Genomic DNA, 22,559 nt, shown 5'->3' on the forward strand with positions numbered 1-22,559 from the left:
TGTACAGAATCCCTTTCAGATATAGTAGAATTTTGGTTAAGATTATTTACCCTAAATAGTGTTCTATAGAAAAGTTATTTTTAACGCTTAATATACCTCAATTGACTAGCCAGAATCTACGGGTGTTACATATATAACAATCATGAATAATATCTATTGGCATTCTGCCACTAGCTCTCAGTCACCACTGCTATCGGCTCTCAGCCCTCAACTACTACCAACTCTTAGTTGCCCTACAATCATCGGTCTCTTATCGGAACCACATCTATACCGGGCCAATGCTAATACTGAAAACCCCCTCATGAATAAGTTGTCATAAGTAGTTGAGAGTCATATGGACAATCAAATAGTTGATCATACCTGGAAGCAATAAATAAAACAAGAACCATGCAATAAGGCTTTAGACTAAGAGTTCTCAAACTATATAACTTAATATACATACAAACCCTAAGGTATCCACTCAAATACCAACCAATACTATCATTACCCGAACCAATAATGATACCTAACAATATTATACAATCAACATGCAAGACCCTACTAGTCTAGCATACCATGAAACCAAGTATCGTTGTCACATCCTAAAAACACGATATTTTTTTTTATTTATTTTTAATTTAAAGGAAATCATTGTTTTCAAGGAAACCCATCTGAAAATCAAGTATCAGAATACAAATATTTCCCAAGATCCAATGTTCATAAAAACAGGAAGATATGCACGATCATGCCTTCGCTTTTCCACAATCCTATGAGGTACCTGAAATAATAAATTGAAGTCGTAAGCCAAAGCTTAGTGGGTTCCCCCAAAGTTCAATTACAAAACATAACAAAAAATAGCATGCGAAAATGAGCATTTAGCCTAACTGGACCATCTCGCAGGGCCTACATCCTATCTGGACCGCTTTACAAGCCTTCAACATGATTGGGCCGCCTCGTATGGCCTACGGCTTATTCGGACTGCTCTCTAGGCCTTCGGCCTGACTGGACCGCATCGCAGGGCCTATAACCTCTCGGGACCATCCTGGGTATCTTGGCCTTCAGCATAAAGCAGAACCACCTCAAGCCCTCCACAATATGTCGACATATATAACAGAGAAAGATAAACACATATCCAAAAAAATACATGTAATCATATAGATCTACTAATCTATCATATAACTAGCATAACATCATCCTATATACCAAGATACATAACATAGTCGGACAACATTGATGCCTTCGACCCACAAGTACAGTGAAGAAAATTCACCTAAACCACTCAACAGAAACCCAACAGCTACCGCAATATATGTAACACTCGGTTTCAGATTAGCTTTGTTGTTTGGGGCTGCGACCTAATTATCAGTTGTCATAAGGGTTAGGGCCTTGGGAAACGAAGGATTTGGCCCATTTCGGATGTGGGTGTTAGGGTATACGTGATCCAAATGTTTGATTATATCTTCAGAGGCCCATGGTATAATCGTAATTTGACATATCAACCTTATTAGGATTTTGAGTTCTTGTTCGGAAAGTTCTTTAGGTAATGATGAGTAGTTAGAAGCTTAGGGATTCTCGTCACCTTTCCATATATATAAAGTTCTTCAAAAACGGACTTAAAATGAAGAAGTTATAACCAGACTAAGTTTAGGGTTTTAGGGGTTCCATGAGTACGAGGGGAGTACTCATTAAGAACGCGGGGCATAAAAGCTGTATGGTCGCGAGTGGTTTGTGAGTACGCCAGACGTACTAAGAGGTACGCGGGGTGTACTCCATTCAGACTAAAACCCTAAATTTTAGGGTATGACACTATATAAGGAACATTATGCATCAAAGACCAACCTCCCTCTCACCCTAAAATAACAACTACAAAACCCTAGTCAACACTTGAGTGATCTTGGAGCTTAGAAGGCCTTTTGGGAGGATTTTGGTGTTTTGGATCCATTCTCCAAGGAAGTAAAGGTCAAGGCTGATGGGTTTTGAGCATTATAACACTTCCTAATTGTACATGCAACCCTAATAACCTTGGATCTATGTTTGTCATGCAAAGTTGAATTCCAATGTTTTATTCCTATCTAGCATACATGGGGAACAATTTTTAACTTGAATGAAAGATAGAATAACATACCTTGTTGTTTCTTATGATCCTTGAAACCTTGTGAGCCTAGCACCCCAGGTGTGATGCCTCAAATGCTTCACACAACACCAAATGCAAAGGAGTAAACTTTGAGAGAATCTTACACTTGCAAAAATCGGCCTAGCACTCACTTGTTCATGTGTAGCCGATTTTAGTGGAGAATGGATTCCTTATATAGTGTTGACAAATCTAGGGTTACACCATGTAAACCCTAATGTGTCATGACTCTTCATTTCCATGACCCATGGGTTTGTAACTCCCATGTAGCATCCTATGGGTGAAACCCAACTTGATAATCCATGGAGCCTCTTAGCCCACTATACAAGTATGGATGATTTACATAATCAACCTATATATTTAATTAGTTATCTTTTGATCACTTAATTAATTCTAAATTTATTCTTGATCAAACTAATTAAATATTATTAATATATTAGAACTTATAATATATTAATAATCCACAAGTGTTATTTATCTCATTTAGTCTATCCAATTGCATGGTGCCATGCAACCAAAATGGACCATGCCGGGTCGGGTCAAGTACATAACAGAAATAGTTATGGACTTAGACACCTTATCCAACAGTCTCCCACTTGGATAAGTCTAATAACTATAACTACAAGTATGACTTCAGGAACCGATCAGCAATCGTAGCTCTTTCAAGGTTTTTCGGAATTGAGAAGATGATGATACGCCATTTAAGATAAGTGATCATATAATCCTCTGTTCGAGATATCAGCTGGACAAATACATGGAACAATGTCTTACTTATTGTCCAGCAGTTCGTTTCCCGATTTCCGATTTGTTTGACAAAGAACTTAATTGAACACATCAACTTAGTTCTGACCGGGCCCGGTATGTAGGTCAAACCAAAATCATCTAGGGGCCCAGATATCAACTTCTAATCCAAGAAGGAACAGATAAACTTCGACTCATATGTTTGTTCTACCACTCATTGAGTTACACACAAAATCACGTTTTATAACATCGAGTTACCAATGCGTTTTCGTATAATCAATGCATAACTAACTCGTAAGTAACAAATCATATCTCAAGGTTTGAAGACTTATATGATATTATAGTCTCATGATCACTCGAGATAAATTCCATGAAGTGATTCTAGTGAGCGTGGGTTGTGTCTAATGCTCAGAAATTATGGGCACTCATGATTGTTGTAGCCATGTCCAACACCTTAGACCTCTGCAACCAATCATGACAGTCTTGATTCATACCTAATTCCGATATATGTCTGATTGTGGAGGTTTGAATAATATGATATACGAAACATAATTATTTTGGAAGTCAAAACATGCAAAAGAAATATAGTAAACGATCGACAAGAGATAGCAACACTTTACTCATAAATAAAGTACCTTTTATTCATCATCTAATGTCAATTACACTTTACAAATTTCAAGGTAATCTAAATACTAAATATAATATCATCCTTCAGCACTATGCTCCGAGCATGCTGGAGATGCTTAACCCGAGTCAGTCCCTTCGTGAGGGGATCTGCTGGATTCTCATCCGATGATACCCTATTTGCCATGAGGAGTCCTTCTTCTATTTGATGTCTGATAAAATGGTATTTTCTGTCGATGTGTCTGGATCTCCCGTGATCCCTTGGTTCCTTGGCTAAGGCAACATCACTTTCACTATCACATAAAATTTCCATTGGCTCTTTAATAGCTGGTACAACTCCAAGGTCACCAATGAAGTTCTTCAGCCATATCGCCTCCTTTGTTGCCTCGCTAGCTGCTATATACTCTGATTCGCAAGTTGAATCAGCCACTGTCTCTTGCTTGGAACTCTTCCAAGAAATTGCTCCTCTGTTTAGGGTAAAGACCCAGCCTGACTGAGAGCGGAAATTATCCTTATTAGTCTGAAAGCTAGCATCACTATACCCTACAACTCTCAAGTCTTCACTCCCACCGAGGGTAAGGACCCAGTCCTTAGTCCTCCGTAGGTACTTGAGGATATTCTTTACCGCAGTCCAGTGTGCCTTGCCAGGGTTCCCCTGATACCTGCTAACCATGCTCAAGGAAAAGGCTACATCAGGTCGAGTACACGTCATAGCATACATGATCGATCCTACAGCCGAAGCATAAGGTATTTGACTCATTTATGCTATTTCAGCCTCAGTACTAGGGCTTTGTGTCTTACTCAATCTGGCGTTACTCTGGATGGGTAACTCTCCTTTCTTGGAGTCCTGCATGTTGAATCTCTTAAGCACCTTATCCAAGTAGGTACTCTGACTAAGTCCAATTAGTCTTTTACTCTGGTCTCTCAAGATCCTTATTCCTAGAATATAGGCAGCTTCTCCTAGGTCCTTCATAGAGAAACACTTCCCAAGCCAGGACTTAACTTCCTGCAGAGTTGGGATGTCATTTCCTATGAGTAGTATGCCATCCACATACAATACCAAAAAGCTAAATATACTCCCACTAGCCTTGACATATATACAAGATTCATCTTCACTCCTAGAAAAGCCAAATTCCTTGACTTTCTCATCAAAGCAAAGATTCCATCTGCGAGGTGCTTGCTTTAACCCATAAATGGATTTCTCAAGCTTACACACTCTATTAGGGTACTTTGTATTAACAAAACCCTCTGGCTGACTCATGTAAACATCCTCAGCCAACTTTCCATTAAGGAAAACAGTTTTGACATCCATTTGCCATATTTCATAGTCATGAAATGGAGCTATGGCTAACAGAACCCTAATAGACTTAATCTTGGCCACTGGAGAAAAGGTCTCATCATAATCAACTCCCGGAGTTTGTGAGAAACCCTTTGCAACCAGTCGTGCCTTATAAGTGTGCACATTACCATCCATGTCGGTCTTCTTCTTGAAGATCCATTTGCACCCTACAGTCTTACAACCTGGTACATTCTCAACCAAGTTCCAAACTTGATTGTCATACATGGACTGTATCTCGCTGTCCATTGCCTCTTTCTACTTGGCTGACTCAGGGCTTGTCATGGCTTCCGCGTAACTGTTAGGTTCATCCAGACCTATCAGTGTCTCATCACTGATAAGTGTATCACCTTCCGCAGTAATATGGAATCCATAGTAATGCTCAGGTGCATTCCTAACCCTTGTGGATTGCCTCAGAGGTATAAACTTGTCAATTGGCTCAACATGAGTTTCCTCCTCAAGTTGATTGCTAGGGTTTGAAGTTCCTTCACCGCTTGATTCTTGAATTTCTTCAAGGTCAGCTTGCCTCCCACTGTTTCCTTGGCTTATGAACTCTCTCTCTCTCTCTCTCTCTCTCTCTCTCTCTCTCTCTCAAGAATGCCCTCCTAGCTACAAAGACCACATTTTCACTAGGTCTGTAGAAGAGGTAACCAAAGGATTGTTGTGGGTAGCCGATGAAAATACACCTCTCGCTTTGAGGTTCGAGCTTATCATGAGTCTCGCGTCTCACGAAAGCCTCGCAAACCCAAATCTTGATGTTGTCTAGTTTGGGTACTTTACCAGTCCACATCTCATGAGGAGTTTTGGCAACTTTCTTTGTAGGGACCAGATTAAGAATATGGGCGGTAGTCTCTAAGGCATACCCCCAAAATGAGATTGGTAGCGAATCTCGACTCATCATGGAACGAACCATGTCCAACAAGGTTCGATTATGCCTCTCAGCCACACCATTCAACTGCGGTGTCTTGGGAGGTGTCAATTGTGAGACAATCCCACATTCCCTAAGATAGTCGAGGAACTCTGAAATAAGATACTCACCACCTCGATCGGATCAAAGCATCTTAATGTTCCTGCCCAATTGATTCTCGACTTCCTGTTTAAACTCTTTAAACCTTTCGAATGTCTCTGACTTATATCATCAGTAAAAGTCAAATAATAACGATTAGCATCCCTTGTGGCATGTTTGAAGGGCCCACACACATCTGTGTGTACAAGATCCAACAAACCTTCACCCCTCTCACAAGAACCTATGAAGGGTGACTTTGTCATTTTTCCAAGTAAGCATGATTCACAACTATCATCAGACCTTAGGTCAAATGACTCCAAGACTCCATCCTTTTTGGAGTTAGCCTATGCGTTTCTTTCTTATATGTCAAAGACGACAATGCCATAATGACGCTTTATCCAAGTTATTATCATTAATAGAATCAATACACAATATATTATTTCCTAAGTTATCAACCACAGATACAGTTTCATACACACCATCACAAGGTAATGCTTTAAAATAAAGAACATTATTAAAGAAAGCATTAATCGAACCAACTTCATTATCAAATGAAAATGTAAAACCTTGTTTATACAATGCATGAAAGGAAATAATGTTTCTTGCCATTTTTGGCGAATAACAACATTTATTCAAATCTCTAAACCCACTACTTAGCGATAAAGTATAAACTCCAATCTTGGTGACAAGTAGAGCTTTCCTATTCCCCATGATTAAGTTTATTCTTCCTTGCTCCACATTCTCACTTCTTCTTAGTCCATGCAAATCATAACAGATATGAATACCACAACCGGTATCAAGGACCCAAGAGTTAGAATGGGGTGAGTTATTAGATAAGATAGTGTAAATACCAGCATGATTGGGTTTAACTTTCCCATCCTTCACATCTTGCTGGTACTTTGGGAAGTTCCGCTTTCAATGTGACTTTTCATGGCAATAGAAACATTCAACCTCTTTTGGGTCAAAAGAAGGAATGATGAAACCTTTCTTGGTTCCACTTGAAGAAGAGCCATCAAGGGTCCTAGCCTTGGTACCCTTTGAAGAGTTCTTTCTCTTCTTCCCTCGACTTTTCCTGATTGCCAAAACTGGGGTGGAATTTGGAGTAGGAGTGTTAACAACCAACTTCCTCTTAAGACCTGTTTCTGCGGTCTTGAGAAGTCCCTGAAGTTTGCTGAGTGTGACCTCTTCCTTATTCATGTGATATGTCATGCGGAATTGATCATACCACAATGGTAAGGAGTGCAAAATGATATCTATTGCAAGCTCCTCAAGGAAGTTCACATTAAGCTTCAACAACCGATCCATATATCTTTGCATTTTCTGCATGTGGTTCGTGATGGACTCTCCGTCCTTCATCAAGGTTGTTATCATGAAGTAGATGATTTCATACCTCTCATGTTGTGCACTTTGATGGTATCTTTCCAACAGATCTTAGTGCATTTCAAAAGGGTAGAAGTCCTCATAGGAATTTTAGAGTTCCGCTGTCATGGTGGCCATCATGATGCATGCTACTTTGGTAGCATCCCTTTCATGTGCCTGAAAGTCAGTGATCTCCTGAGGAGTTGCAGTGGTCTTATCAATATCCTTAAGCTCCTTATCAAGGACATATTCTTTGTCCTCGTAGCGCGTAATCATCTTGATGTTTCTGATCCATTCATTGAAGTTGGATCCATCAAAAGTGACTTTCCCACACAATTTCATAAAGGTAAAGGAGCTATTAGGATTAGAGCCAAAATCAGCATTGTTTGAAGACATCTGAATGAAGAGAACAAGATTAGTTTAGATATTAAGAGAGTCCTTAATAAAACACCCAAATGTAATATTAAGGCTAGGATCAAATCACAATATATTATAACTTAGAAGAGGTATGTCGTAATCCAAGCTATAACATATTTGAAAGGTAGGTGAATGACGATTCACCAATTTCCACCATGAAAAACGAAATATAATTATTAGGCTTTTAATTGGTTATTAGAAATTCCTAGATTCTTTGAGATTCATTGAACTTTTCAATGACATGTTTCAATCTTGAGTGTGCCCTCCAAGTTTTGTGACTGGGATACTAAGGATCACAAAATGAGGTGTGAAGTAACCATGCAAATCACTTGGTACCCTTAAAGTTTATCACTCAATAGATGTGCTGGTAAACCACACACGCTCCACCGATACTATGATAAACCTTAAGTCACCATTTACCTACCTTGTTAAGTCCAAGTTAGTGTGCCGGTTAACCACACACGCTCCACCAACGACTTAAACAAAGTGTAAAGTGTAATTTCATGGATTAACACCTTATTCACATCTTTCCTAAAGTAACTAAGATTGGGAATTTAATAAAACATTTAGTTACTTTATAATATTCATCATATTTTTAATGAGAATTTATAAGTTCTTGTCCTACCCATTCGGCTAACGACCCTCCACCGATCAAGGAAGCGGTGGGTGAGAGTGGACACCCATTAAGTTGCTATTTTATAGGCAACAACCTTATACCCCCCTTATAGACCGACTTCGTGAATGAGGCGTACTAGCGGTAAGACGACTTGATCTTATACATACATACATACATACATACATACACACACACACACACACACATATATATATATATATATATATATATATATATATATTATTAACTTATAATATTATAAAGTATAAGGGTTGAATTTTAACTTTTAAAATTCTAAGGGTTGGAACTAAAGTTTTAATCAAGACTTTACTTGTTCCAAAACTTGAGGGCAAGTTTTGTAAACTTTCAAAACTTTTCATTTCTTATAACTTATGAATTTAATATAGTAATAAAAATAAAGACTTCATTTTTATAACTCTAGTGTTCTTTTAATGGCTTTAATAAAAGTGTGACTTTTGGTTTTCCATAACTTGAGTACAAGTTATGGACTCCATTAAAACACTTTATGATCATGAATTAAACTACCATGAAGGTCACTAGCAATTCCTATGATCATCTAATCTTCATAAGTTCAAGAACATGAATATGAACATCTCAAGAATCAAAAATTACACTTAAAAAATTGTAATTTTGATAATTGCCATTGCAAATGGATTAGCATAAACATTACACCATCTAAAACAAGTTTTCAAGTACCAAAACAATTTAGGTTAATGTTTATAGTCCATTTCCAGCAACAAAGTTGAATTTCTGAAAACTGCAGCCTCTACTCGTCGAGTGCAAGAACAAACTGGACGAGTAGCTTGCAATTGTTCATGGACTCGTCGAGTCCCCCCATGGACTCGGCGAGTTCATATGAGCAGAAAACAGAAAAATGATTTTTTTAACTGTTTGCACAAACAATCAACAAATAAGCCTAGACTCTGATACCACTGATGGGTTTTGAGCATTCTAACACTTCCTAAGTGTACATGCAACCCTAATAACCTTGGATCTATGTTTGTCTAATTATCATGCAAAGTTGAATTCCAAGATTATATTCCTATCTAGCATACATGGGGAACAATTTTTTAACTTGAATGAAAGATAGAATAACATACCTTGTTGTTGCTTATGATCCTTGAAACCTTGTGAGCCTAGCACCCCAAGTGTGATGCCTCAAATGCTTCACACAACACCAAATTCAAAGGAGTAAACTTTGAGAGAATCTTACACTTGCAAAAATCGGCCTAGCCCTCACTTGTTCATGTGTAGCCGATTTTGGTGTAGAATGGGTTCCTTATATAGTGTTGACACATCTAGGGTTACACCATGTAAACCTTAATGTGTCATGACTCTTCATTTCCATGACCCATGGGTTTGTAACTCCCATGGAGCATCCTATGGGTGAAACCCAACTTGATAATCCATGGAGCCTCTTAGCCCACTATACAAGTATGGATGATTTACATAATCAACCCATATATTTAATTAGTTATCTTTTTATCACTTAATTAATTCTAAATTTATTCTTGATCAAACTAATTAAATATTATTAATATATTAGAACTTATAATATATTAATAATCCACAAGTGTTATTTTTATCATTTAGTCTATCCAGTCGGATGGTGCCATGCAACCCAAATGGACCATGCCGGGTCGGGTCAAGTACATACCAAAAATAGTTATGGACTTAGACACCTTATCCAACAATGTCAAGGTGGTGGTGCAAATGAGAAGTTTTAGATCTGGGATTGTTGCTTCATTTCGAACTTTTTCAAGGTATAAAGTCTTGAACTTGATCCTTGAGTGCTTAAATATCGTATGTTTAGTTTTTAGACCTTTTTGGTCCCAAGAATGGAGCTTATATTTCCAAATCCGTTTTTAGGCTTAGGATTGCCACCCTTTGTGCTATTTGAGTCCCTAAGACAAAAAGTTGCCATCTTGAAGGTCTTAATGGGTTCATGCAATATTTATGGCCATTTTCATGGAAGTAGATTACTATCTTTGAGTTTGGGTTCATTTGGGTCATGTAAAGTCACCAAGTCAGTGACTTTATGGAGTAACACGTTGAAGAGGAATTGGATCTGTGATTTTAGCCTCTTGAATAAAGTATTAAGTGTTTGATGGTATAAGTGGCTTAATAGAGAAATACGATAGGTGTACAAGCATGTACACGCAACGCACAAGCCATACGGCCAGTACGCTTAGCGTATAGAGGAGTACGCCCTGCGTGCTCACTGTATTTGGGTTTTGCATCATTGGGCCTCGGTTTGGTCCATTTCCATGGATTGGTATATTGGGCCTTAGTGGGCCATTTGGAATTGACCCTTAGGACTAGAGAAGCATTATCGGGCCCTAGGTTGAGGCCCATGAGAAGGGAATGGGCCCAATTGGAAATTAGGCCATATATTGGGTCTTGTTGGATTATGTAGCTATTGGGCTATAGGGTTGCAATTTAGGGTTCCATTCTTGGACCAAGTTATGATAAGGGTACAATAGTCTTTTACCCAAGTAAGGATTTTGGTTAAGGAAGTAGACCCCAAATACTAATAAAAATTTATTGCTAATTGATAGCTCGAGCAGTCGTAGAGCCAGCGGTCAGGAATCATCTTTTTCATTCAGCTATTCGAGGTGAGTTACCTTCCATGTATGAGTGGGTCGAAGGCACCAATGTCGGCCCACTAGTAGTTGTTTATAGTAGAGACGGTTGTCTTTATGATAATTGTCAGGTATGCCACTATCTGTAGACATTTATATACTTGTATGTTATATTATTATGTGGTAGTGGTAGGAGGGGTGAAGTAGGCCCCATAACCGTTTGAAATAAACCGGAGGGTAGGTCGGTTACCCAGATATCCCTGACGGTATGTTTATGATATGATATTATGTGGTGGTGGTAGGGGTGAAATAGACCCCACAACCGGTTGAAATAAATCGGAGGGTAGGTTGGACACCCAAATATGCCTGACATGGGTAGGTCGGGCACCAGGTATGCCTGACAGGGGTAGGCCAGATACCCCAGTATGTCTGACATAGGTAGGTTGAGCATCCATGTATGCTTAGCAGGGTAAGTCGGGCACCCATATATGCCTGACAATATGTTTATTGTATGGCATGTGGTATGATGAGGGAACTTACTAAGCTTCGTGCTTACAATTTTCAGTTTTGGTTTCAGGTACCATTGCCTTTAAATTGGCCACGACTTGTTGGGAGCATTTTTGGTAGCATAATTATCAAATAGCCTCTCTCTCTCTCTCTTTCTCTTTTTTTTCTCTCTCTCTCTCTCTGATCGCAGCGCATCAGACTACATTTTCCGCACATGAAATCTTTGGGAGTTATTCCATGATGTTGTTTTCTTATGACATATTTTGTTTATTGACATATTGGTTTTCATATGGGATGATACTATGGATGTTTTCAGACTATTGGTTTTATAATTACTTAATTAAAAATGAAATTTGTGGTCATGAATTTTGGGATGTTACAGTATCAGAGCAGCGAATCCAAACTTCCTAAAACCAAATAGAGACCAATCTTTAGTCAAATACTCAATTCTACCCAATTTTGACCAAAAGTCAAAGTGGTCAAAAAGTCAACGGTTTAAAGTCAATGTCATGTCCAAACTATTCCTTGGTCACGTCGTGAGAATGAAATGACAAAAAAATCGCGACTCTAGGCACCGCCACATCTTAACACATCCTATGTCACGTCGTGACTTTTGGTTGGAAGGATAAAAACTTCATTAATTGCTTAATCTCATCAGAACAAGGCCCATAATCCCATATCTAGATCCTAATTAGCTTCATAATGGATAAAGTTGGATGATCCAAACAACCAAGATCCTAAATAGGATGGTTCAAACAACTAAGATCCAGTCTTTAAGTCTCCCAGGGACCAATAATGCATCTTTCTCAGCTAAATCCATTAAGTCCAAGACTCAACCTTTAGATCTGAATCAACATGATGTTTAGATGGATAAAGTTTCCAACTTTATCCATAATATTGTCTCAAACTTTCAAGATTTAAACTTTATTATCCCAAAATAACCTAAATGACCAAGATAAATTTCATGGCTGAAAGGGGAGGCAAAAGATCAAAACTTTCCTAGTCCAAGAGGTCCAAGGAAACATTCTAAACTTATCAAAAGGGTGTTGGAGTCCAGATCTGAAACATACAATGCTCTTGGGACCTTAAAGAGTAATAAAGTTGCAAACTTTATCCCCGACTCTCACTAAAACTCATTAAAATGGACCAAGACACCAAATACACTTAGATCCAAGATGAATATGCAATAAAGCTTGTAACTTTATAACTTACAGGGGTCTAGAAGGTAGATGAAAGTTGAGATCATTAATTGTCAAGCTTCAAGAATCAATCTTGCATGAAAACATTTCTCTAAAACTACCAAAGACTCTAAAAATGGATGAGAGAGGAGAAGGAATGCTCTAATCTTTAAAATGGAGGCTATGTTTCTCCCAAGAGGTTCTAGATATGATGGAGGCTAAGAAAATAACCTAAAACATGAATCATTACCTTTAAATATCGTGAAAACCCTAAAAATTTTATGGGCTTTGGGTGGCACAGTTCTCATATCGTGAGAATATATTCTTACCTCGTGAGCATGCTCACATGGTGATAATTACTTCTCACCTCTTGAGAACGGGTTTTCACCCAAGTTCAGTTAAACTTCAAACAATCATAACTTATTCGTTTCAACTTCGTTTGCAATATTGATAGATTCAGATAAATTTCTTTAACACAATATTTATGACCATTGCCTTTAAATTGGCCACGACTTGTTGGGAGCATTTTTGGTAGCATAATTATCAAATAGCCTCTCTCTCTCTCTCTCTCTCTCTCTATATATATATATATATATATATATATATATATATATATATATATATATATATATATATATATATATGACAAGAACAATGTTATCGATGTAGATTTTAATACATGGAAAAATTTTATTAAAGACGGTGTTCTTCTTTACGTTATTGATCTCTATCTTTTGTACTTTTAGTTTGTAGTAAAATTTATTTTTTTTATATCTAATATCTTAAACAATAAAATTTTATAAACTGATAATATTTTTTCCTAGTCAAAGATGAAGGTTCTTTTTTTTTTTTATTGTTATTATTATTAATATTTACAAAAGTAGCATATTTAAATAGATTTTTACCAAAATGATGTGGTTTTAAAAATATTTATCATTTATGTTAAAATTTATAAAAAATCAAAATTAGAAGATGCAATAAAAAATATGTGAAATAGAATTATCAGAGTAATTACATTTTCGTTTTGTTCACATTTGGATAGTTTTTTTTAAACGAATTTGTTGGAAATGTTCACATATGACCATCATGATCGACCGTAACTTGCTACAGTCGATCATAGTGACCATTTACAATAATTTTGTTACCTGGATATGTATAAATAAATTATCTAGTTACGAACAAAACAAAAATTATTATCCTGGTAAGTAGAGGTGACAAAAATTGATACGACGACGTGAAACCCGACATGAAATAAATGAGTTTGGGTAAGATATTTAACTTGTTTAAATAAATGAATTGACACTACACGACACAAAAATTAAACGGGTAAGATTAAGGTTGAGAATTTAAACTCGAATATGACTTGAAAATGACTCGTTTATTTATAGATAAGTTTTTTGAATTATTTAGATAAACTAGAAAGATACAAAAATCAAAACAATAAGTAAAAGAAAACCTTTGGATTGAATCGTTTTGTAGTGTGGAAATAACTTAACGATCTAAATCAAAACAATATGTAAAAGAAAACCACTGTCAGTCCAGGCTGAAAATACATGCATAGATAGTGGTCTAATGACAAGGCCGACGACGGAAGGTCCTCATGATATGCCACGTCCTCATGATATTGTCTTCTGCCTCCCCAACTTATACTCTTTCACTTTTCTTATTTGAATTTACTACGAATTCATCTATTCTGCTTCCAAACTATTAGTTTTTCATTTCCTTCTACCCAGTTTCCTCCTCTTTCAACATGCTCAATCTATTAACCTCACATGACATGACATATTTCAAGGTGTTCTTAACACGAAATCCGACACAAACTTAATACGAAAATACACAGGTTGATAAGTCACGATCGTTAATTAAACATATCTGATTAGGTTCAAACACTTTCAACTTTTTTATTGTTTCGACACGACCTAAACACGATTGCCGCATCTACTTGTAAGTCATATTCCCATAAATTAACTATAGCCTCAAAGTCAAAGTTAAAACACCCTAAAAAGATTTATATGAATATTTTCACGTTAAAATAAGAAGTAATGTATGGAAAAAGCTAAAATATTAAGAAGACCCGTCGCACCAAACTTCCAAACCGATAAAGTAAATTTATATACGCTCTCTCTCTCTCTCTCGTTGAGTTGCCGTTGTCTCACTCAATCTTCCAACTCTGATTAACACCGTTCTCTTCGACTTCTAGAGAGAGAGAGAGAGGAAAAAGGGGTCTCCGTTTTCGCTCTGATCCTCTCTCTTTCTTCCCCAAAATTGAGTTCATCTATCGACGAATTTGAGTTTTTCCGATACCCAATCGGTAAATCGGAGGTTTAACAAGACAACGATGTTTGGATTTGAGTGTTGTTGCGGCGACAAAGACGGTGAATTCTACCCTCTATTGCCGGAAGAAATGAAACCCTTCCGTCTTCCTTCACCGCTTCCCCAATGGCCCGAAGGTATCGTCTAAGACCCATCTTCCTTCCTTGATTGTTTCTTTGATTTTTGTGTTCTTGGTTGATTTTGGCCGAAATTATTGATGGTCTTTTTATTATCATCTATCATATACTTTCCTTCCATGTGACAGTTTTCCTTAATCATACTTCCGTTCTATGTGCGTTGACTTGATTAATTTGAGTTAAGATTTCCAATTTCGGTCTGGGTGAGTTTGAAGGTGATCAACTAAATCTTTTCATGGATCTAATTTAATTGGATCCAGTTGAATTGAAATTTATGCTGACCGTATTTGACTTTGACTTTTCTATACCACACATGTGTATTAAGTACCAAAAATTTATCAAAGATTTGAAAACTTCATATGGATTTGAAGCTGTTTCAATTCAAAAATCGAAAGTCAAAATTGCAAACTTTTTATCCGAATTTGCTGTATATGTTATATTCTTAATAAACTATCTCTTCAACTAGTTTCGGCTTTGCTGTTATTAGGGATAAGTATCAAGTTTATGAACTTGGTCAAAATTGGTGAATTTGAAAGTCAACCTGAAATTTAGTTTCTTGGAAGATTTTGAAGCAATATCGAAATCTAAAAATTCTCGATCTAACAAAGTAAAACACTCATGTTCTTATTGTGATGGATTGAAGGTCAAGGTTTTGCTACTGGAAGAATAAGCCTAGGAGAATTGGAAGTCGCAATAGTGAAAGATTTTGAGTTTATTGCGAGTTACACCCCCAAGAAATCAAAAACCGGCGTCACATTCTATAAACCGGTGTCAATCCCCGAAGGATTCTTCACCTTCGGTTACCACTGTCAACTAACCGATAAACAACTTCGAGGCCATGTTATTGTTGCTCGAGATACCCAAAACACAGCAGTAACAGACGCCGAATTTCCTCCACTAAAATCGCCACTTGGTTACGACCTTATCTGGAGTTCAAATTCTGTTTACGTGTGGAAACCGGCTCCTCCCGAAGGTTATCGAGCTTTGGGATTCGTGGTCACCATTGATGAAGATGAGCCAGATGTTGAAGAAGTCCGATGTGTTCGAGACGATCTTACTGAGGATTGCTTAATCGATGATGTCATACTTGGGAGTTCTTCTGATCTTCGAGTTTGGAACACGAAAGCGATCAAAACAGGGATGTTCTGTAAAGGTGTTACAGTCGGAACGTTTTTCTGTAGCACGGATTCGGTTAACAATGACGATATAAACATCTGTTGTTTGAGAAACATGGATCCGAAGCTTGAAGGGATGCCGAATTTGGATCAAGTCAAGGCGCTCATTGACCACTATGGTCCCACGGTGTACTTCCATCCCGACGAGGTATACCTGCCGTCATCAGTGGCGTGGTTCTTTGAAAACGGTGCACTTCTTTTCAAAAAGGGGAAATCTGAGGGGAGGTCAATCGATAGCGGAGGGTCAAACTTGCCTCAAGGCGGGAAGAACGACGGTGAGTTCTGGTTGGATTTGCCGGAGGATGAAAACGACGATAACTTCGTCAAAAACGGGAATCTCGAAAGTGCAGAGCTCTACGTTCATGTGAAACCTGCTTTAGGTGGGACTTTTACTGATATCGCGATGTGGATTTTTTGCCCGTTTAATGGGCCGGTTACTTTTACAATCGAGCTACTGAATTTGAACATCGAGATGAATAAGGTCGGCGAACATGTCGGCGATTGGGAGCATTATACTCTTCGGATAAGCAACTTCGACGGCGAACTTGGGAGTGTGTACTTTTCCGAGCATAGCGGCGGCGAATGGGTTGACGCTAGTGAGCTGGAGTTCATCGAGGGGAATAAACCGATTGTTTACTCTTCGAAATGCGGGCATGCGAGTTTTCCGAACGCCGGGACGTATATTCAGGGATCCACAAAGCTTGGAATCGGAGTGAAGAATGACGTTGACAAGAGTGATCGGTTTATTGATTCGAGCAAAAAATATCAGATTATAGCGGCGGAGTACCTTGGCGGCGTCGTGGAGGAGCCAGATTGGTTACAGTATATGAGGGAATGGGGGCCGACGGTGTTGTATGATGGGCGGTCGGAGCTTGAGAAGATTATACGTCACCTTCCGTTTTTCATCCGATTGACGGTGGAGACGCTGATTGATTTTTTCCCGATGGAGCTTTACGGGGAAGAAGGGCCCACAGGGCCTAAGGAGAAGGACAACTGGTATGGAGATGAAAGATGTTAGACGCGACGCGTGGCTATATGCATTGATGGTTGTACGTTTATGTACAATGGTTAATGCTTGTAGAGTGAGGGCGTGTTTATCTCCATGAATTGAATCGTGTTTGCATGAATGTGTGATATAATGCAACAATAGTTGATTATGGACGATAATGATATATTGTTGTAACATAGACATTTTTGTTATTTTTATCTTATTTAATTGTATATATGAACCTGATAATTTACTTATTGCATATGTATATTGATATATGTTCAGCAATTTAATTTGAGGGTAAATTCAGAATATAATGTTGTACACTTTGAATAACAAATAGATTTTAAATATATGTTATAGATCGTTAAATAAACATGCATGATGCATCCCTAATTCTACATGCACAATCTAGTCAACAAAACTTCTGTCTAATAAGTTTCTACAGACTCGAGCATGAGGCATTCTATTGAAGCGATATTGATAAGAAAGATCTCTCTCTCTTTTTTTTTTTTTTTGATATATATATATATATATATATATATATATATATATATATATATATATATATATATATATATATATCATAAAATCAAGCATAATACTATATTGTTAAGATCGAATTTAGGTTGTAAGACTCCGAAGTTGTAATGTTATTTTACAAAGACATTGTATATCGAATCTTAATGTTTAGTCATTTGTAATTTTTTGTATGCTTTATTGTTCTCTTATAAATAGGATTATTACTTAGAGTTAGATAAGAACCAGAGGTCTATCTTGTTTATTTTCTCTTTGTAAACTTTGAAGCATAATAGAAGCTGAAATTATATCTTATTTACATTCGGTGTTCTTAATTCTCATAACTCTGATTTACATTTCAATTCTCGATTCAATACTTCATCAATTGGTATCAGAGCAGGAATCATATCTCTGTGATCTAATTTTCATTCTGATTCAAAAGGTTTTTGAATCAATTTATGATTCAAAACTTTCCGCACCTTTTGTTGGGAAAATACTTCTTGATCTACAATTGTGATTCGATTATGCAACTGATTTGTTGAATCGAGTATTCTATTTGGAATCTCTGATCGTTTCAGCAATTTGTGTTCAAAATCTCTTAAGTTTTTCTGAAAAAGTCATCTGTACGATCATGGCAAATTTCAACTTGAACTCAATGACATCCTATTCTCATCTACTAGGATCTTTAACTAAGATTCTTATGCTCATCCCAATACTATGATCAGTGGGCTGATCGCATGCAAGACTATTTGAACGGAATTGATGAGGAGCTTTGGTCATGTATAACTGGAAATAGTATTCCTCCATCAAATGTTTAACCAATTGGATCTTCTTCTGTTACTCCAAGTGTTGAAACTCAATCTGATCGATTGAAAAAGAATGAGAAAAGATGTATGAGAGAATTACGTGGTGCTTCACCTCCTGTAGTCTATAACTATGTCAGAAGCTGTAAAACTACAAAAAAAAATATGGAACACTCTTAAAGAAAAATTTCAAGGAAGTGAGAAGACTAAGATTAATTCTGTGAAACACTGTTTGATTGAATTAAAAGAATTCTAGCAAAATGATGGGGAATCCATTGAAGGTTATTATGATCGATTGAATGAATTAACCTACAAATGTCGTCATCATGGAATTACTCGAACAACCATGAAATTTAATTTGACGTTCATCATGGGTTTGCGTAAAGAATGGAGGAATGTGAAGATGGTAAAAACCCAACAAAGCTTCGACACATCAACACTGAATGATCTATACAATCTTCTGAAAACTCATGAAGTAGAGGTGAATGAAATGGCTGAAGCATCGAAACTAACTTTGGGAGGTCCATTGGCATTAGTTTAGAAAGTTGCCGAGAAGGAGCAGATTGAAAATGAGAGTTCTGATGAAGAAGGTTTTATCATAAATTCAGATGATGAGACTGTTGCTTTTTACTCTAATAATAGAGTAAATAAGTTTTTCAAGAAACCTTTCAATTCTAAGTAGAAAACTAGTGAAGGGAAAGGAAAATTTGTATCAAAAGCTGGAGGAGAAGAGAAAAAGAAGAGTGAAAAGAAGGATGTAGAGGAAAAAGAGTTGAAAGTTGAGAAGAAGGTTAAAGGAGATTCTGGTATTGATAGTCACTACTGCCATGGAGCAAATCATATGGCTAGTGATTGTCAACTTCGTAAGAAGAAGGAAAAGAAGAACAAGATCAAAGACGAAGCATACTATGTTAAGCGGTTGGGGAAGTTAGGGCAAAAGCAAAAGGAATGTCTCTAGTAGCGATGGGTGAAGATGATGATGAAGGAACTTATCAGATATGGTCATCAGCTTCAGATGATGAGGAAATGCGTAATTCTACGCATGGTGCCATGTTTGCAAAACATGAAGACGAAAATGACGAAGTGGTGACTGGTCATTGTTTTATGACCAAAGGAGGGGACAAATATCCAATGACTACTAAGGTACGTTCTATCATTCAATCATTTAATATTCCTTTGAATGCTTATGATTCTGAATTAGTTGCTTTTGATGATATTGTTTCATATTTTGATACATTGATCATCTCTACTAGTAACGAAGCTAAGAAATCAACCTCTCAGTTACTAGAAGTGCAGAAGGAGTTAGATTCAAAGAAGATAAAAGTTGAATATTTAGAATTACAAATTACAAATTTGATGTGTGATAGGGACTCATTAAGTAGTGAAGTAAAAATGCTATTAGCCCAACACAACATTTATTGTAATTCTGCTAAACGTTTGTATGCTAAACTAACTGCTTTGCATCATTCTTCTGACATAAGCAAGGAACAACATAGAAAATTATTACCTTTTCTAGTTTACAAAAGAGAGAATGTTGATTGCATTTCTTATGATTGTGATAAAACCATAGCATAATTTGATAGAATTCCTTATGATAGGTATGCTTATGGAATTTTGAAAATAGACGAATATCTTGATGCAAATGAATTAGTTAATATTGTGAATGATACCTCGACCAAAACTGAACAAATCAAAATTTTGAAAAGGACTGAGAATTCGAAATTTGACTCTCAATCTAGTTTTGCTGATATTGAAGACAATTTTGATTCTTTTAGCGAAATCAGTGAAATTGAGGAAGAGGAAAGCATTGTTTGTTCTCAGTTATCTGTCATTAATGTCACATATAAGGCTAAAGGTAAATTTTTTTTTGTAATGATTCATTGGTTAAGATTGATACTGACAAACCCTCAACTTCGAAAGTTTGTGATTTCGATCATGTGAGTGTCATAGATAGTCAAACATATAGCAGTGATGACGAAAATGATGATAAGGTTTCGAAAAAGTCAAAATCAACAAAAACAAATTCAAATGAAACAGAAATTTCACAAATTATTGTTGATCAAGTGTATAGAGATACAGAAAATTTTGACAAAGTAATGACTGAACAGGGTTCTCATTATCTCAAAACAAATACAGTGGTGTATCCTAATTTCAAATGCACAAATGATGTTATCTTTCCAAATCAAGTGTTTGTCACTACGGAGAATATTGATAAAATCAAACCAGAATTTAACAAAATGGTCGAAGAAGATAACAAGAAAACATCTGATGAATGTTTCTTTTCAAATCAAAGTACTGCTGAAAATAATCTAACAAAGAACTCTTATGTTTTTCAAAGATAAAAACCACAACGAAAATGCGTTGAAAAATAGAAGGTTTTAAAAGAAGTTAAAAAAACAAGTGGTTAACAATGTTGAAAAAGTTGTTAAAACATCACAACGAAAATGGATTGAAAAGCAAAAGGTTTTAACAGAATTTCCAACTTCTCCAAATCAAATTGAAAAAATTGTTAAAATCAATTCTCAAGAATTTAAAGATCAAATTGAGATGTTGTCAAAAGGAAAAGCAATTTCAAAGAGACAAGCTCGAAAGAAAATTTTTTGGAAGACAATTGAGTCTAGAATGGAACAAAAAGGGTTGAAAAAGAAATTGTCTAATGACAAAATATCTAAATTTGTTCAGACAACTTCAACATTAAAATCAGATAATCAGAAAAATAATATTCAAATCAACAATTCTTTTTCTGAATCTATTTCACAAAATACTTTTTCAAAATCTACATTTCAAATAACCACATTTTTTTGAAACATCAAAATCAAAATCAATCTTTTACAAATCAAAATCGATATTTTTCAAATCACTCAAAGCGTTTTCAAAATCGATTTTCACAAAACAAAGATGTTGAAGAAAAAAAATAACAGTAAAAAATCTGAAAACCTTCATCCTATGTCAAAAATTCATTTCACTCCACAATCTACAAAATTTTAAAATCCTACAATAAAACAACTTTCGAATGTTTCATACCATTAGGGTTTATCAAATGTAAAGAACATTAATCATTGGCTTGAAGGAGAAGGAAAGATGTATCAATCTTGAAACTTCTCACAACAACAATTTAAAGAAGCCTATGAGACATATCTGAATGATCTTTCAAATGAAAGTTACTCCTCGAAAGAATCAAATATTTCTGTCAAAGCTTGGAAACCCATTTCGAAAGAATCGAATATTTCAGAGAAAGCTTGGAAACCAGTTTCGAAGGCAAAGATAGTCGAAAAACAAACTGATAAGACGAAGGCGTATTTCAGTAGCAATCCTAAACCTTCGACACATTATTTTTCTGTACCTTTAACCAATGATGTGGACTTAATAGATAATTTCAAAACAAAAGTTTGTGAGTGGGTTTTAGGTTCATCATTACACTCTGTTTTTAAATCTAATTTCCACGGACCCAAACAGCCTTGGGTACCTAAATTCTTTCATTAATTGAAGGTTTTGTGTGACGAGCAATATGATGATAAATGGTACATTGATAGTGGTTGCTCTTGTCACATGACTGGAAATAAGGAGAATTTGAGGGATTCTCGAAGTTTACACAATGCAGGAGTGGTTAAGTTTGGAAATAATCACAAGTGTCAGGTGAAAGGATATGAAAAGTCACGAATGGCAAGTTTACTATTAATAGAATGAATGTCGAAGGTCTTCAACATAACTTGATAAGTGTTTCGCAACTTGTTGTGGGCACGGGTAATCAAGTGGTGTTTAATGAAGAGGGAAACATCATTTCGAATGTCTATACACAGGAAGTTTTGCACAAATCCAAAAGCAAAGGCGACATGTTTACTTTGGATATCAATCCTATTGTTGGCAAGCCATCCGTGTGCTTAGTTTTAAAAGCTTCATTTGATATAAGCCGGCTTTGGCATCGCAGGCTTTCACATATGAATTTTCGAAAACTTGTGGTTCAAGATTTGGTAAGATGATTACATGTTTTAAAGTTTGATAATGATACTTTATGTGCAGCCTGTGAACAAGGAATGTAGCACAAACAAGGTCATCCAATAACCATTGATTCAAAAATTGTTGAACCATTGGAATTACTTCACATTGATTTATGTGGTCCATCAACA

At 36.4% G+C, this 22,559-nt stretch overlaps 1 protein-coding gene across 1 annotated transcript; it reads left to right on the top strand.

Annotated features, from left to right (window-relative positions):
• The first annotated feature begins 14,571 nt into the window (after nt 1-14,571).
• On the top strand, nt 14,572-17,367 carry LOC145014816 (hypothetical protein At1g04090-like). Its single transcript, XM_078973253.1, has 2 exons — nt 14,572-14,947; nt 15,591-17,367. The coding sequence occupies exons 1-2, from the start codon at nt 14,836-14,838 to the stop codon at nt 17,138-17,140; spliced, it is 1,662 nt and encodes a 553-aa protein (XP_078829379.1). The 5' UTR covers nt 14,572-14,835; the 3' UTR covers nt 17,141-17,367.
• Nucleotides 17,368-22,559: the final 5,192 nt, after the last annotated feature.

This window comes from Lactuca saligna, chromosome 9, assembly GCF_052625555.1.
Source record: "Lactuca saligna cultivar CGN05327 chromosome 9, ASM5262555v1, whole genome shotgun sequence".
Taxonomy (NCBI): Eukaryota; Viridiplantae; Streptophyta; class Magnoliopsida; order Asterales; family Asteraceae; genus Lactuca; species Lactuca saligna.

Excerpts from the sequence above, each read along its gene's own strand:
- LOC145014816 (XM_078973253.1), top strand. The coding sequence starts at position 14,836 with ATGTTTGGATTTGAGTGTTGTTGCGGCGACAAAGACGGTGAATTCTAC. Across the intron at positions 14,948-15,590 it reads GCTTCCCCAATGGCCCGAAG|GTCAAGGTTTTGCTACTGGA; the intron begins GTATCGTCTAAG and ends GATGGATTGAAG.